At 30.7% G+C, this 18,251-nt stretch overlaps 1 protein-coding gene across 6 annotated transcripts in view; it reads right to left on the reverse strand.

Moving 5' to 3' along the window:
- Window positions 1-14,270, reverse strand: part of LOC106468973 (CTL-like protein 1) — a 52,993-nt gene extending 38,723 nt beyond the window's left edge. For 4 of the 6 annotated variants that reach the window (XR_002612776.1, XR_002612775.1, XM_022397368.1 and 1 more), the window contains exons 1-4: window positions 9,992-10,106; window positions 8,972-9,031; window positions 1,703-1,771; window positions 346-488 (exon numbers count right to left, since the gene is read on the reverse strand). Coding sequence is in view for 4 of the 6 variants with exons in the window: in XM_022397368.1 (XP_022253076.1) it covers window positions 346-488; window positions 1,703-1,771; window positions 8,972-9,031; window positions 9,992-10,105 (386 nt within the window). In the remaining 2 variants the exon portion in view is untranslated. Of the gene's footprint in view, window positions 1-345; window positions 489-1,702; window positions 1,772-5,682; window positions 5,749-8,971; window positions 9,032-9,991; window positions 10,107-14,136 lie in introns of those variants that run through there. The other 2 variants (XM_013929427.2, XM_022397369.1) reach the window with 2 other exon arrangements.
- Between the last annotated feature and the right edge of the window lie 3,981 nt (window positions 14,271-18,251).

Genomic DNA, 18,251 nt, shown 5'->3' on the forward strand with positions numbered 1-18,251 from the left:
ATCTTATATATAATTTGTATTGTCTGTATGAAACAAAGAGTAAAAAAACAGAAGAGATATTTTACACTAAAGAGCATTTCTTCAACATCATTTCAACAAATATGGTGCTTGAACAATTAAATAATGAAAGGGAATGTTAATATAGCCTTATGTCTAAATACAATACTGTATTTGTTATACCAGCTTGAAAATATGCGAAATAGTAAAACAAAAAAAAATCTTCATAAATATATGTTGAAAAATGCTTTTCATATCAAGTCAAGCATTTAAGTAAGGAGTCATATTTTGTGTTTCACTTTTCCCTTATTCTGAAACTAATCATTTTTTAAAAGTCGCATTACTCACGGTTTGTCTGTCATGTCCAATCCAGAATAAGACAAATTTCCAACAGGCTTATTATCAACTCCACAGATATTCCCAAAGCTATCATATCCATACATCAATCTTAATGGGTTACCAGTAACAAAAGCAAAAGCTGCTATAAATATCTGTAAAAACAGAGAGATATAGATGTTAAATGTAAAATATGCAGAGAAAACAAAAAACAACAAAAAAACATGATATCAATCAAATACTGGTTAAAGTATATGAAAGGAATCATCGCACTGAAAAAACTGTAACAATATTTGCTTATAATAGTTCATCTCTAATTTTAGAAGTATGGCTAAAATACAATTACACACAGTTAAAAGAAATTTTTAAGTATCATACAGCATCCTGTGGATCTAAGTTCTGAAACAAAATACACATCATTTCTTACATCTGATACTAGAAAAAAAAAGGGAAAGGAGTGAAAGATGTAAGATTTTAACTTCGAAACAACACATTCTCTTCCTCATACACCATGCATAGTATAAAAAAGTTTTCACACCCCAAAAATTTTCAAGGCACTTATAAAATCAACACAGAAAACATTAAAGTAGTTATTTTAGGCTTCAATTTATAACATGATACATCACTACAAATCAGAAATATCTATAGAATGTCTCTTCCTGCCACTCACTCAACTGTGCATACTGAAACAGTACTGTAAGTATTTTTTTTATCACATTTAATGATTTAACAAGCTTAAATGATTTCTAACACAGAAACATTGCCTATAGCCATCCATGCTCCCAGCAAAGGATTTCTGGTAAGACAAGAGGTTATTGTTTCTGATATAAATTAGGATAACTTATAAACAAAATATTAATTCAATCCATACAGTTGTAATCTTTAAAAAATATTGATTTCAAAAATAATAATCAAATGTTTTATATTTTAGTTTCAATAACTGATATATTACAATGTTATATTTTCACAAAAATCCACATAAACATGCATTGAAGTTCTTTTAAGTTAATTTTAATTATCATAGCACAGAAGTTCATTAGGTGATGACAAAAAAGTCAATTATAAATTTATTCTGTACAAGTACCACTTTTAATATTTGGTGATATGCAGAAAAGCTGAATGCATGTTTGTTCTGTATATACTGAATTATATCACATAAAAATATTTCAATTAACATACATGAATAAATTTCATTAAACATTATAATCTACAGCATCTTTAGTTAAAATTATGTAAAGGGATTCAACAAGAAATATTGAAACAGATAAAATCACAATTTCACCTGAATCTTTTTAAATAATAATTTTCCAATAACTACAGTAGACAATTTAGACATGATAAATATATATAATGAGTGTTAATTACTTACCAATATAACCCAAAATATGACAAAAACCACAAGGAAAATAACATCTGTACAGCCTTGGGACTTTTTATTCTGTAAGAAAACAGACAATAATAGCACTTTACGTATATGTATGTAACAGTGCTACCACTGTGTTTTTAGTAAAACAAAAGTATATGAAATGTATAAAGTTTGCATCAGCATGCCATATATATATATATATATATATTTAAATACTATAAGGAAAACTGATTAAGAAATGATTGTTGGTGTAGATATCTAACCTCAAACTATTTCTGCACACACACACAAGAATAACATGTTCATAATAATAATACAACAAACATTACATTTAATATTTGAGATAGCTCTTTAACCCGATGACCACCGGCTACTAACTTTCTGAGTAGCCAATGCAAGTCTTGCTTTATTTCATTTCAACAATAAAACTAGTGGATGAAACTGCTTGAAACTTCATAAGAACTTTCATAAATGCATGTAGTTTGAGAAACATAAAGCCTGTTACTTTTGATAAATTTAGTTATTTTGCATTATGATCTTTAACATCTTGGAAAATTACATTAGGAAATGGTATTTATAAGAAACGACTACGATATTTATATTTGTTCCAGATTTAAGCTTATTACTTTTTGTTTTAATACATCATTTTGAAATCCCCAAAAAATTGTATCGTCTACAAAACACAAATTTTATCTATTTTAAATTTTTTAATAATCATGTACTCTCCTTATGGTGTCAAGTAATATACAAGACTTAAAAATAATATTTGTAAATAAACCTAAACAATAAATGAGTATTTTTATTTTTAACTAGGATTTCATGTTTATATATGTACATAAAAAACATTTTAATTTTGTTTCATAAACGTATATTTATTTCAAGTTTATGTTTCATGGCAGCCATACTTTTGTTTACTGTGCCAAATAAATCATGAGGTTTGCAGCGTGAACTTTGTACATTTGCCATAAACTATCATGCCTGTAGGTGGTCACTCTCATTCAGTCCAGCACAGGCACATTTCAACATTACTGTAGATATGATAGTAAGAAAGCTTTTTGGTACTTGAATATCATTTCTTTGAACTTTTAAACAAGTTTACTTCAACATAAATCCGCGTATGTTGTTTCATTATACAAACAAAACTAATTGCCACTACTAGCACATGTGTGTAACAATTTACAGTACAGGTAGTTTGAATAACACCACATGACCCTAATTACTCGATACATCCTGTTAGAAGAGATTACCAAATGATACAGACACCATAAATTACAAAGAAAATTACTTTACAGCACTTAGAAGATTAGTCCTGGTCACATTCCTCTCATTACAGGCAAGATTTATGTTGGAATGCGAAACTTAAGCTCTTCAGTGCATTGACACCCCAACTGTGAGAATGTCATAGCTTCCCTGTACTACTGAAATGAATGTATTTAGTCTGTTTCACAACCAACATATTGGTTTTATTATTGTCACTTGTACACTGAGTTTTAAACCTTTTGCAAAATAACAGAATAAACTTTATATATATCAGTTAGACTGTGAGGTCTTACTACAAAGTAAAGATTGTAAGAAGGAAAACTATAAAATTATGTGGTACTGGTACTAGTAGTATTACGTACAAATGACACAAGTTTATCATTCTAAATACTGAATCATATTACTATTATTATTATGAACTAAATATAAAATTATGCTAAATTACTGAACTTAAAACTACAAATTTAAATGCAAAAGAATATAAAAAATCATAAACTCTTTCAGTTCAAAGTGCTAAGCCTAATTCATGTAAAAACCTTCAACTCGCCACTCGATAGCTCTTAACCCTAACAATTGTGGATGAACTTCTTTCCTAAAAAATATATCTATTTTGAGTTAATTTTTCAATATAATGATTAATATAAATAGATATACAATGCAGCATGACTTAAGATACTATATAAGAATAATAAAAGTCACGTACATCCCATGTAGTTTTTCCAGAAGCAAGTTTTCTAATGCTTATAGAAAAGCACTATTGGCCAATACTAAATGCAACCTCTACATAAACTGGCAGTTACTATAATAAGCACCACTCACATTTATATTATAAAATCCAAAGAACAACGTTTCATCCTGTGCTTTCCTTATCATCCTATGATTTGTCAAACGTGAAATACTGTGATTGGAATAACATGGTACTGAAATTGATACCTTCAACTAGGATTGGCTAAAAGTTTTACAACTGAGGTTTAACACGCCCACACACTGTTTTATAAAGAAAACAGACTAGAAAAAGGTTTAGATACCAATCATAGATGGCAGGACCAATGCTGAAGTGAAAGGAAACATTTTTTTTTTAATTTTAAAAACAAAAAATTCTTCTTAGAGTGTGCTTATTTACAGTCTAAAACGTATTTTAGGATTTTTTTTCATTAAATTCCTCTTTAAACTTCATTAAATAACACAATTTTGTACAAATAATTGAATGTTATGCTACTATTTACAAAAATAAAATCTGAATTCCAATAAAAGATAAGTTCACTATAATTTTTTCAAATAAAAATGTGATTTTGCCCTCACGATAAGACAAAATGGCCATGGTAGGTAAGGGGTTAAGGGCTGGGGTCAAGAGGGCACCAAGGAAAGCCTTACATGTCAAATTTCACAGTTTCATTAAAAATACTAACTTTTTGTAACTTTGCAAAATTTATTTAGTATAATCCTCAAGGAAAAATAAGATGTTTGAACTTTAACTGCTGTGCAATTCAAATTAGCACTGCTTGTAAACACAGCCCTTAAAAATTTTTTTTTAGAATTTTTCTGGCCATCCCAAAGTTATAGGTTTATATTTACCCAGACTCAGACATCCCTTACAAATACTTATCCAAGGTTTTGTTTCTCACATGAATTCTACTTTCCTCTCAGTGGCTATTTGCAAGAGATCTTTGTTAAGAGGCTTTTATGATACCACAGCAAGCGGGTTGAAAAGTAACTGATAAATCTTAGTCTCCAAACAAAATAGAGCCAATAGCTAAAAACAAGATTGTATAGAAAACATTATCCGTTTATGTCACCATAAAGTAAATAACACTTGGGTAAGTTGTAAAGTATAATTTCCAAAAAAAATGAGCAGTGGAAAACAAAGAATTCTAATGTGAAATTTACAAAAATTAGAAACAAACACAATTTTTTTTTTAACTATGTTTTCATTCATGATGATCTTTGTGTTATATTATGCATGTTTTAAAACTACTACTAGAATAGTCTTATACGAGCAAACAAATTAAGGATATTTACTGTTATTGAGTATGGTAAGTTTAGGAGTTCTGCAGCTGCAAACTATTAAGATGACAGAAAAGGCTTTTTTTTTAAATGTGTATTAGTAAGTTTATTATTACTCAAACAACATACAAAATCTTCTTAATTATTGAAAAAAACTATAATTATTATGGAGAAATTGAGCTTGACCAAAAATATATCGTATGTCAGTGCAGGCCTAGGATATGAGTGCAAGTTGTATCTCCACTTGTCAACACTTTTGCTGTTCATTAGTGTTTTATGTCATTTCTGTAGCTACATAACCATTTCAACTGGTAAAGATAAATATCAAATACAAATAATTGATGTAAATAAAACAAGTTTGATCTTGTCAATTATATGAAATGGAACTTTTTGTTTTATTTATTTTTTCAAATTTTTAATATACTTTCTTTGTATGCAAGAGCTTTTATGAACAGACAATAAAATGAGCACGCAGTTATTAAAAAAAGGTACAACAATTATAATTTTATTCAAAAAATAACTATTGAGTAAATTTACATGATTTTAGGTAAGAAAAACTAAAACTCTAAGATGAAAGGAAGTACTTCTTTAATCTTTTTAAAAACAGTGTTTCAAATAAAAATTTCTGAAAATTCACAGCCTAAAATATGATACAAATACTAAACCAAATTATATAATTTTTACAAGCATTGATTACATGTTATGTAGAAAGTACTTACTAATTTTATGTAATCATGTTAACCATTTTAAGTGTGAGAATGAAACAAATGAGTGATACAACTTCATCCTGCTGGTCTGGATAGGATTAATAGAGATGCATGAGTAACAAAATCATTCTTGTGACATTTTGGAAAAGTGTATGGACAAAATTTTAACCACAAAAAAAGTACAAAATGGCTGCACAGATATCCCAGCATGTGCACAGATATGCCAGCATGTGCACAGATAGATCAAATTAATCCTTATAGTAATCACTGTGAAATGTTGGAAATCTCATTTAATAGTGAAAATGAAAATCATAAAGGAAACATAAGAACTTAAAGTGAAAAAGACAACAGGATATTTGTTGGACTCATTGTGTCAAAGTAAGAATGACATATTTCACAATGATATTGATAGATATATACAATTTATATGGATACTTTCTACTGGTGGAGGAGGATTACATAAACCTCACAAGAGCTCTCCAAGTACGAGTTAACAAAATGTTATGACATTACATAATAAAAGGGATCGGGGATTTAAAATCTATTACAATAAAGTATCAGTATATTCTTCATCTAGATGTTAAATAGCATTATTACTTCTTGAAATATATTTTTAGTCAGTTTTTACACTTTTTGTTCTTTTCAACAACTTAGGGTGGAAATATCTTGAAATTGACTTGTCTTAGGTACACAGATCAAACAAGTTCAACTTTGAAGTTCAGATACAGGGCTTGATTTTGACAGACATCTAAGACAACTAAAAACTTCCTCGGATGACCAACTTAAACCCCTGTATTGTCTTTCGAACGACTAGCACCCTGGAATAGACCCTTACTCACAAACCATCTCAGTGTATTTTACACTTATCCATGCCCACACTACACATGTAATATTGACTCTGATCTTTGACCAAAATCATGAGTAACTTCACTAACTACAAACTCTAATACCCCCACAAAAATATCTTTTGGTCAATTTGTTTTGTCTAAAAAGATTGTACTTTGCACAAGAGAAATGTTGGTACAATCCACCAAAAGGGACTGAAAACATTAGAAGTTTGCTTTTGTAATTGGCTAATAATGCTGTTTTAGTCACTAAACTTTCTATCATGGACAAGCTGCATACAAATTTTGTATGGAGTACAACTGAGAGTGAACGGCTTGATAACATCATACAGTGCATACAGCTCAGTTAGTTACATTACCACTTTTTTTTCACAAGTTACAGCTCTTACAGTAAGTAAGATTTATCTTTAAAACAGGCATGACTTTTTGATCACTTATACAATCATTCTTAAGTACACAAGTTTTAACAGTAAAATGTTTAGTATTTAAAATCAACATTCAATCAATGTAAAAAAAATTGTAAAATTGAGTTTACAATATATTCTAAAACAGGCACGACTTTTTAATCACTTATGAGATCATTCTCAAGTACACAAGTTTTAACAGTAAAACGTATAGTATTTAAAATCAAAATTCAATCAATGTAAAAAAATTGTAAAATTGAGCTTACAATATACACACTTAATCAGTAAGTGAACTTAAAACTACTGCATGATGTTTATTATGTATATATATATATATATATATATATATGGGTGGGGAGAATTTGTAACATAAATTAATGCCGATAACATGAATATTTAGTGAGATTAATTTCTAGCATAGATGCTTGCGACAATAAAACTAACATGAGCATCCCAACTGCTTACCAATAAAACCTTTGGCATGAACTAAAATGATCAAATTTACAATACCAAACTCAGAATTTTCATTGTTAATTATCACAGTTGAAACACTGATTCCCTTTTGATTACACATGTATAGGCCTAAGGCTAACATTAGACAGACACCACCAATAGAGCCTAGGAAGTACAGAAGACTTAGCTATCACGAGAAAAGTGGGAAAATCCATGAATTAAACAAACAGAACATAATAACTGTAACTGCAAACATAATTTTATTAAAGTTTTGATCAGTACAAAACAAAATAACAATAAATAAAATAAGGCTAGCTTTGCCTCTCTTCAGATCAATACAAACTACAAGTATGAATGCTCTCAGGCATTGTGTATGTATTACGGTATAGTAGTATGTGTTAGAGTCTAGAATGTAAGTCTAGTCTTACTAAAGGCTGTACTTTATGGGTAGGCTAAGTTTGCTATTCAGTTTAAAAGTTTTACAGGTCATCGACTTGTTTCCTTAAGATACTATGTAACATTAGCATGGTTTGGCCTTATTTTTTCCAATGTAAAGAAACTTCCCGGGAAATAAGATGTCAAAAATTAGTTTAATAAAGATGCAAAATTGCCAACTAAACATTAATTGTATTTTTTGGAAATAAATAAGATATAAAAACAACAAAATTATTGTAATTGGGTCTTTTTAAGGGTCTTTGTACAGCAATATTTTCATAATTGGATCTTTTTTGAGGGTCTATGTATTTTTTTGGGGGGGCAACCAATGCAGTCTCCCAGACAACATGAAAATTTCCTTAAAATCAAGCCCAGAGTTATCATATTTTATCCAAAAAGATATTTCTACTCTATATGTTCATGATGTCAGAAAAATACATAAATTCAAGAAGTCTTAATATAAAATGATAAAAACCCTATAACTCGAGTGCTTTCGAAAGATGGACCTTCCTTCTTCAGTTTGCCCCTGAAGAAGAATGGTCTACCCTATACAAGTATACTGTGGGCAGTCTTCAGAGGATAAATAATTTCATATGTATAAAACAACTCTCTGATGCTTATTTAGCACTGGCCAGAAAATTTAACAGCAGAACCCTAACAGTGTTGAAAAACAATTGTATAGCTACAACCTTTGTATACTAATTTTAATTATATATATTTTTAATACTTTGAGTAACGTAGCCATTCATCTTTGGTCATTTACTTCTAAAATGGGTCTTATATGATCATCCAGAAAAAAAAACAGTAAAAGCAATAAGTTATAAAATTAAAGTGGTTATGTTTACTGATAAAACAATTTCATTATACAGGGTGTTCCAAAAGTTGGTTCCCATTGTAACAATGAGAAAATAAACATGCTTTGCTTGTTTTTTTGCAAAAAGTTTTAGATAATAGCACTGAGCATTAATAAACATGTGGAGGTGACATGGATTGAATATCTTCAATAATGTAATGCACTGATTTTGAGGAAGGATATCTTGAGCATATTCCATAAATTTATACCAATATTCAGCCTATGGCAACTGATTCTTGGGACACCCTGTATTATCTAGAGTTTAAGCTATTGTTAGGTAATATATTCTCATGTAATACTAATGAACTCACCTCTTGTACACAACAGATAGACATGGCTAGTGTTTTCACGTTTTCTAGAATATTCCCCTCCTGTATGAAAAAACAAGTTACAATTAATATTTATGAGAGAGAGAGATGTATAGTTAATGAAAATTAATTATGCCTTCAGTTTTCATTATAAATTACATTATGGGAAACATCAAAACCTGGAGAAAAAAATCTGAAACCTCTCCCATGCTCATGAGTTAATATCACATCATCAACAATTACTTCATCTCCTGAATAATTTTCTATTTTTTAAATTCAATCTTAACTCTTTTACTACTAAATCAGTGGATTACACTGACCAAGTGACCATTAGTTTCCATACTATAATGTTTAATATGTATCATGTATCTTCACAAACTTTTCAAGCTTTTAGTAAACATTACAAGTCTTTTGTGGACAAAAAAATCAGACCTTTTAATTAAATATTTTTATTAAATTACTTCCATTGAGAGTTTCTATTTCTAACCTTTTCACGTGTATTTCCTATGTTTATTTTACTGTTAATGGCTGAAATAGAAACTTTTCCATCATAAAGCAATGAGCCACTGCACCTGCCTTTAGACTGTTTACATGACACCCAAAATACACCACTATCAGAAACAAATAAGCTTGAGCAGTGCATTACCAGAACTTCTTCCAGAGCTTATCGTAATCCCAACTCTGAGAATACAGTGGGAGAGGATTTATCTGGTTATTATAGTAAAGAAATTGCAATGAGAATTGTCTAAAGTAATAAAAGTGTGAGAAAATGTTTATGATACAACTCCATACAATGTCTGGGCAAATTCAATGAACTTGGTAGGTATTTGAATGTTAGTTATCCTCCTGGGGTAGTCAAAATTTAGTGGTATAGGTGTACAATGTGCATAAGTGCTTATGAATATGTATCTATACATGTTATTACTCTTTATTCATAAATGCTTAATTTTTAGTTATTTTTCTTAAAACCTAATACAATAAATAAAAAAAATATATAAAAAAACAATGATTTCTAGTACTTACAATCAGTGTTTCCGCTAACCTGGATGGCCACCCAACAACTAATATCAAGAGTGTGCCACACACTTCATTATTCCAGCCACGCTCATCCTCAGTAATGGTGAGGAGTCTCAACATGTTGTCAGCCTTAATGACCCAGGCAGTTGATAGGCCTAAAGCCCAAATAACCAACTGTTAGCATTGCAAATGAGCCTAATGATCCAATAGGGTTGATGGTCTAAAAATAACTGGTAGCACACATCCGCACATTGCCTTGATACTGGTGCACGTTAAAAAATTCATTCCACACATGGATTGTAAAAGTTAGAGGGAATATTGCTTACAATGTTAAAAAAAACTGATTTGTATTCGAGTGTCGTACTTACTAAGCCATGCTGTAAGCCTCATTTATCTCTTAAGTGGAGGGAGAAGACAAATTAATTATTGTAGATTTCAAAATTACTATACTGTTATACATAAACCACTGTAATTTACCTGGCTTTCTAACAAAACCATGTGTGGGTTAAAAAAAAAAATAATTTCTGTTCAGAGCAATGACTTACTTAACATCTAAATTTATAGTAATATACATGTTTCTCCTTCAAGCCAATTACAAATGACTGTCAGGTTTATATAACTTGAAATGTACTCTTTCTATTGGTTGTAAACACATACTTAAAAGAAGTAGGTGTGAACAGACAAGAGGTTTCAAAAGAACGTAGTAGTGAGCGAGACTACCCTCACAGATATGTAAAAAGATGAGAAGTTCTTATTTTGTATTATACCTTGTAAATGTCTGGAGTTTGAGTTTCTAATTCATTAACCACTACAGACATAATCAAATATAAACTGGGCAATAAGACATGAAGATATACCATATGACACCCAAAACAGCATATTTGGCATTTATTCTACTTTTTTTTTAAATTAAGAAATTAAAACATATATCAAAATTTAAATTATAAATAAAAACACAATACGTGTAGTTGCAGGTATTCTACTGTATTACCCCTAACTATTCCCCCTCGTTGCATAAATCAGCAATCAATACTGGTAACTGATAAATGTCACATAAGCCATGATTTTTCTGCCTTCTTTTGCCATAGCAGCAAACTTCAAAGATGCTTTGGCAGTAGTGGTCAAAGGAGGTTACTCAGTACATGGAAGGACTGCTTCCTAGGATTTTTGGACACTTATAAACAATGATTACCATATTTACTGCAAAAGTGAACACTGATATTTATAGCAGTTAAAAATAAATAGGCTATGTTTACTACCACTTATTATAGATATATTTGTTTACAATAGAGGTATTATCATATGACCCAATTAGTTTCTAATTATTGCCCCCTTTGCAGTTTGGAATGCCCCCGGGAGCGTTAAAGAGGGGCAATACGGTATTGTCAAGTCACTAAAAAATACAACTTTTGAAAAAATAAAACATTTTAATGTTTTGAAGTAACTCAAAAGCATTTTGTCTCAACTCCTGACTCATATCAAAACCCTAAGACAATACTCTTACTAATCAAACCACCTAGTTCATAACAACATGGATAGTGCAAGCTTTCATGTGGTATCATATTATAAAAACATTCCTATAGTTACAAAAAGTCATTCTATTTACTTTCTCTAATAAAGGAAAATTCTTCCTGAAAACACACATCACTATGAAGAATTCAACTGATCAGACCAGCAAACAAACTAACCAAAATAAGACATTTCAAGCAGCTGAAATAACAGTTTAATTACACTATTTCTCTTTTGCTTGCTAAAGCATACTCCAATCAATTGAATTATATTTGCTAAGTTTTAGTAATCATTAAGAATTCTGCTTATCCACTGCTTCTTCTCTTTTGTTAAGTTTCTCTAGTTAAACACAATGGCTCTGTAACAAAGTTAGATCACTTGGATATTTCAATAAGTCTTAACTTTGCCAAGTTCTTGAAACTAAATTTTTCTTTTTTTACAGTGGCTGTTTAGGGGTATGATGTTTTCAGAACATACAATATTTAGGTGTCAAAAAATACACATAATGTTAGGTTAATGTCATGATATCCCATGGTAGGTAGCAGGATGAATAAGTAATACTACATGCCTGTCTGTGTCCTCATTTTAGCCTCCACCACAGTATTTATCTAATAATCTTTTATGTTGTCCATCCACTAAGATTTGTGCCCTGCCTTTGATGGATCAATTTCTTAGAAAATATACCCTTCATGACAATCCTTATTATAATATTCTTTCCTTGTATTGAGATATTTCAGAAGTATATTATTTTTTATGATCTTGACTTATGCAAAGAGGTGATAATGCAATGCAAGGTGCTGAAAAACCAATCCAATGTCTTCCACTTCCTGCAGAAAATTTTGCAAAATGCTCTAAAGCACTAAATCTGATAACCTTCTTGACTCCAAAAGAACACTTCTTTCAGCAAACATACATATCATAATCATGGAGAAAAAAAAAAAAGAGTTAATGCTTAGAAGTATAAAGCATTGAATTTGTGATACAAAAATTTGAAAATTACTTCTTGTGTAAGGAGGACTTAAATATTGTTAGTAAAAAGGGTTTAGGTATGACAACTGAAAAACACTTATATCTACCAGCTAAGTATTTAGTTACTATGGTAAAAAAAAGCTTGGAGAATTTTAAGAGAAAGTTCATTTTCACATAATTTATATAGATATTATCATGATAAACATTCCAGTTTAGAATTCTAACAAAAAAAATGTTTTCATTAAATAATAAATTTTCAACTAGGCTCCCAAATATATTACTCATGCTATTTAATGAAGAATTTCTAATATTTTCATTCACCAGACTGACAGACTACCCATAGGGGGACTGTTCAAAACAACCCACTAATTTCTTTGAGCTCCAGATAAAACAAATCATGTGGTTTATATTTTATTAATAAACGTAACACCACTTAAAACACCATGATTATTTATTATTTCAGAAACAGATATTTTGCTACATGTTTCAACCACATTTGTTTAGGCTATCATCAGCCAGAATGAAAACAGATGAGAGAACAGTATATATATACTATATTTAAGAAACTTATTCCGATAACACGTGGTACATGTCAATTTTAAAATGTTCTATTTAAATAAAACACCACCCAAAAAATATCTATGTGTATATAGACACACAAAAGATTTGTGTAATTACTCAGAAAAATTAGTTTGGTCTCATCCTATTGGATGCAATGGTTATAGTTAATAACATGGTCTGCTACACATGGTAAAGTACACTTTTTGTTTTTTTACTGCAAGTCTGTATTCATTCAAATGACATTTTAATTTGCAAATTTTTCTACATTAATACTCTTTTGCATTCACATTTTATTTTATAAATTCTGTTTTGGTCCAAAATTATCTATCAATGAAGGAAGATTATCAATTTTCTTAATGGATCTATAACTGATTCGGTAGTCTATTTATCTATTTTAAGATCTTAGAGAAATAAGATAGGCAAACAACGTTATCTTTCTTTTTTGTACAAACAGATGAATGTGTTCCAAGATCATAATATTACAAATTCATTTTATTGATATTTTGTTTTTCTATGGATAAACATATTTGCAACACTGCAGAGAATTTAATCTTAACTTAAGTTTTCCCTGTTATCTAAAATCAAAATCCGTGTGGATTCAAGCTTTGTCATCAACAGTCATAGAATATGCTATTATAATTATAATTGTAAATGCAATACCCATACCATCAAAATTCAACATTTTCACTGAAAGTTTCAAGAGATATATGGGCCTAAACCCCATAGTATGGCTTTGCCACTCACTTTCTTCATATGGTAAAAGTAAGTAACACTACCTAACTTCGTCTTGACTTAAGTAAGTTTAAGTTTAACTTTGTAATTTTAAATTAATTGTTTTAGATTTCTATTCTATTTCTAATTACGCCCCTGTAATATACTGATAGGCCTATTTTTTTTCTTTTCTTCAGTGTTAAAGTTTAACTTAAGTTGAAGTGTCAGGCCAATAAATTAAATTCAAACTATAATTTTTATATTTATAACAATTTTCAGATTAAAATAATTTGCATTATACATATTTCTAATATGTAAACTAGGCCTAGGTTAATTTAGTCTGATTAGATAACATTTCGACTTAGAATCATCCATATGCTTACATTTACAAGCTAACTTACCTTAATCACACAAACATTTCCCCTTAAAATTTAAACTGAAGTGTAGTCATATGAAGTCGACTGGTATGTTTTATCTTTAAAAGTTAGACATTTTATTTTTCTCCAGCTATTCACTCATTTAATTTTAAATTAAATTGTCACGGAGTTCTTCCTATAGCCCTCTCACGGTGTTTATTAGTAATATTTCAAAAATAAAGAAAAACATATTTTTCGCCTGAAAAAGCAGACTTATTATAATCACAAATTACAGTCTTTCATCATGAACTTAAATCAACGTATTACGTTTTATGTGATAAACCGCAAAAATACACGTAGTTTTATATTATTTATTACTAATATTACACATATTTCAATGCAGTACCCCATAGAAACACGAGTACATTATAAGGGCAAGTATTATTCCTAATGCATTAAAGAAAATGAAACTAAATATTTTATTGATATAATGTAACATATAAATATAATAAATATTTTATTAATATAATGTAACATATAAATATAATGAAGTAATACTGATAAATTCGATTCTTGAATTGGGGAAAGAAGAGGCGCACGAAAAGATCACATAAACGGATGAAATTAAAATAATAAACTACATTGTCCGTCAGTGGCTCAGCAGTCTGTCTGCGGATTTATAAAGCTAGCAACTGGGTTTTAATACCCGTGGTGGGTAGAGAACAGGTGGCCCATTGTATAGCTTTGTGCTTGATTCCAATCAAACAAAGTAAACAACATTAAAATAAAATGAAAATAACAATAAATAAGTAAATTGTGTAATGAATAATAATGCTGTAATTTGTTTGTTAGATAGAGATGCCTGCAGGTCGTAATTATTATGGGAAAAATCTAAGAGACATAGAATATTATAAATTTTGACGTCAAATTTTCTAGTACATCCGAGGATATATATTTTAAATTCAGGGCCAGCGAAGACATAAGACAGTTGTTTCAAGATGGTAAGTCGTTTTTAACCGGTAGAGCGTGTAAGTCAGTTTTGTTTTGTTACGACAGCGGAAGTCACGTGACGCTGTTCGCACATGCGTGACTGGGTTTCTCGAATTATCAGGGAACTCCTCGAATTTTGTCGAAGCCTCTTTATTAGTATATAAGCCTGGCAGAGAAAGCCTGCGGGAATGTATTGTTACGTCTCTGGTCATTTGCTAATTTCCCGTATAATTTCTTTAGGATGAAACTATAGGGATACAAGTCCTTTCTTAAATAAAACTAGTTTATTCTTTCTCAATACAACATTGCAATACACTTAATTTCCACAGTCACTTTAACTTCAACACACGCTATAATTCCCAATGATTTACACAGTTTACTTACGGCTTGACTCGATTATCTGTCTCCCTATCTCTCTGTCTGCTATCCAATTATCTATACCGTCACTTTATTTGCCGGCTTATATACTATAAGAGCGCATGTCTAGCAAACGCTAGGACGTTCGACAGGTTCCTCGATCTTTCTAGAACTCCAGCGCATGCTCCCAGCATCGCGCGACTTCCGCTGTCGTAACAGTATGGATGATGAATGTATGGTTAAACGAACAGTAGTCACGGTGAGTTTCGGGTAATTTACGATTCTGTTTCGAGCTAGTATGTGTTTTGCACTCGTAGAGAGCGAAGGTATCGAGATTGTGAATCATTGTGATTTATAGCGTGTATTATAAAAGTTGTTAAGTTTAAAGTGACGAGAAACGTATTGACTGTGGACTTTCTGTGTATTAAAAGTTTGTATCGAGGAAGAATAAACTGGTTTAATCAAGAAAGGACTTATATCGCTGAAGTTCCTCGGAAAAAATTTCTACTGGAAATTAACAAACAAGCAGATATGTAACAGTTTTCTTTCGTTTCAGCCGTAAAGTGGCACATGTAAGTTCATGGATATATATATAACACTAGACTAGAAGTCACGTGAATTTCGCTATGTGCAAGTGGCTGCCACTGCTATGTGTTGAACTTTCAAAGCCCACCAGTCGAACTGAGAATGGCAAGGCGATCTCAACTTACAAGTTATGGCTGCTTTCCATCCAAAATAGACATTTGGATCATTTTGTTATTTGATTTGAATACATTTGTCGAGTCAAGATGATCTAAACATGATTTTAACTTAGAAATTAGTGCAAAAATCGTTCACAAAACCCATATTTAACTTGTGATATGAAGAATGCATTGGGTTTTAGCCCAGAGGGAAGTCTTAAGAATAAAATATGTTCTTTTCCTCGATGTTTATTATGTGTCACATTAAAATATACATCTCAAATATTGTTGTCAAGGGACAAGAGGTGGCTTACCAGGTCCTTTTCTGGGGTAGAGGGATGGAGAAGGATGTTATTTATATATCTGCACCTCAAACATTCAATGTTCATAATTGAAGTGGATGTAAATAATTATGAAAATTTATGATATACATATAATAAAATTCATTCGGATTTATTTGAGAATTTGTAGCAAAAATTAGTACAAATGCTTGAAAAAATACATATACAACATGAAATCCAAAAGTAACACGAATCATTATACCTATTTCATCAATGATGCATTACATATACTATACTGTACTAGATCCAAAGACAATAAATTTTAAAGACTATCTTTTTTTCTTTTACGGAGTTATGACCAAATGTCATGTTCTCTTCCCCTCCCTAAACCTACTATTAGATCTTTTTGGATCTGAGCCCTTCCCTCCAAATATTCTCTGCAAGGTCGTATAATTAAAGGCTTGATGTGCAGGGAAACTTTCTTAAAACCTCCAATTTTTATTGCACCTTAATTGTACATAACCAGTCTCTAATTGTAAAGAAAAAAAAAGAATTCCTCGTGATACTATAAATAAATTTATCATCTTGATGAAACAAATTCAAGATATTTCACTAATATATTATTCTGTAATAAGAACAAAATCTTTTGGATGAAAGGCTAACATTCTCCTCATTCGAACAGTGGCTTTCAAGATCACCCAGCCATTAAGACTAAATATCATTCTCCATAGTGAGATTCACTGTTGAATGTCGACATAACAAAGTCGGGTTGCTTAATTATGCAAAACATTTTATTTTACATGAAAATCATATATTATCGGTGTAGTACAAGACATGTGCAGATTAAAGCATAAAAATTGTGGTTACCCCGGATCTAATATATTTAACTGATAGTGACTTTAGAAAATATGACAAGTTATGAATTTACAAATTATGCAAACTTAACTTTAATGCGCAAATAAAGTTGTAAGTTTTAAATAGGTCAACTTTATGGGTATATATTTACATAATTAAAAACAAATGATACATGTCACTTTCCTTTGGCTCGGCATGCCCAGGTGGTTAGGGCGCTCAACTCGCATTCTGCGGGTCGTGGGTTCGAATCCCTGTCACACCAAACGTGCTCGCCCTTTCAGCCATGGGGACATTATACTGTGATGGTCAATCCTACTATTTGTTGGTAAAAGAGTAGCCCAAGAGTTGGCGGTGGGTGGTAATGACTAGCTGGTTTCCATCTAGTCTTGCACTGCTAAATTATGGACGGCTAGTGCAGATAGCCCTTGTGTAGCTTTGCGCGAAATTCATAACAAACAAACATTTTTCTTTACCATTTCATTAGTCTGGCGTTGTCTAATCTGCATACCATCATATATGTCCAATATTTGCTGCAAGTACCTGTGCGTCTTACTCTACCATGTACATACCTAAATTTTCATGACCAGTATATTTTCCCATCATGGACACTTCAATACAATTCATAGTGGTCCTTTTTCAACTTATATAAATTCACAATTGTGCAATAATTTTAGTCCATCAGCATTTATGATAGCAAATGAAAAGACTAACATTTGTTACGTCTCCGTTTGTTAATTGATTTCCCGTAAATTCGTTCTGACGAAACTTTAGCGACACAAGTCCTTACTTAATAAAACTGGTTTATTCTTTCCGAATATAACTTTACGATACACTAAATTTCAACAATCGCGCTAAAACAAACACTATAACAACGAACGTACTCAACTTCAATAATACTCTCTGACTGCAGATCAATTACTCACTGTCTACACACACATTGTTGTCACGTTGTGAGCGTCTTATATATATATATATATATATATATATATATACTACA

The sequence above is a fragment of the Limulus polyphemus genome, unplaced genomic scaffold (assembly GCF_000517525.1).
Source record: "Limulus polyphemus unplaced genomic scaffold, Limulus_polyphemus-2.1.2 Scaffold3241, whole genome shotgun sequence".
In the NCBI taxonomy this organism is placed as follows: Eukaryota; Metazoa; Arthropoda; class Merostomata; order Xiphosura; family Limulidae; genus Limulus; species Limulus polyphemus.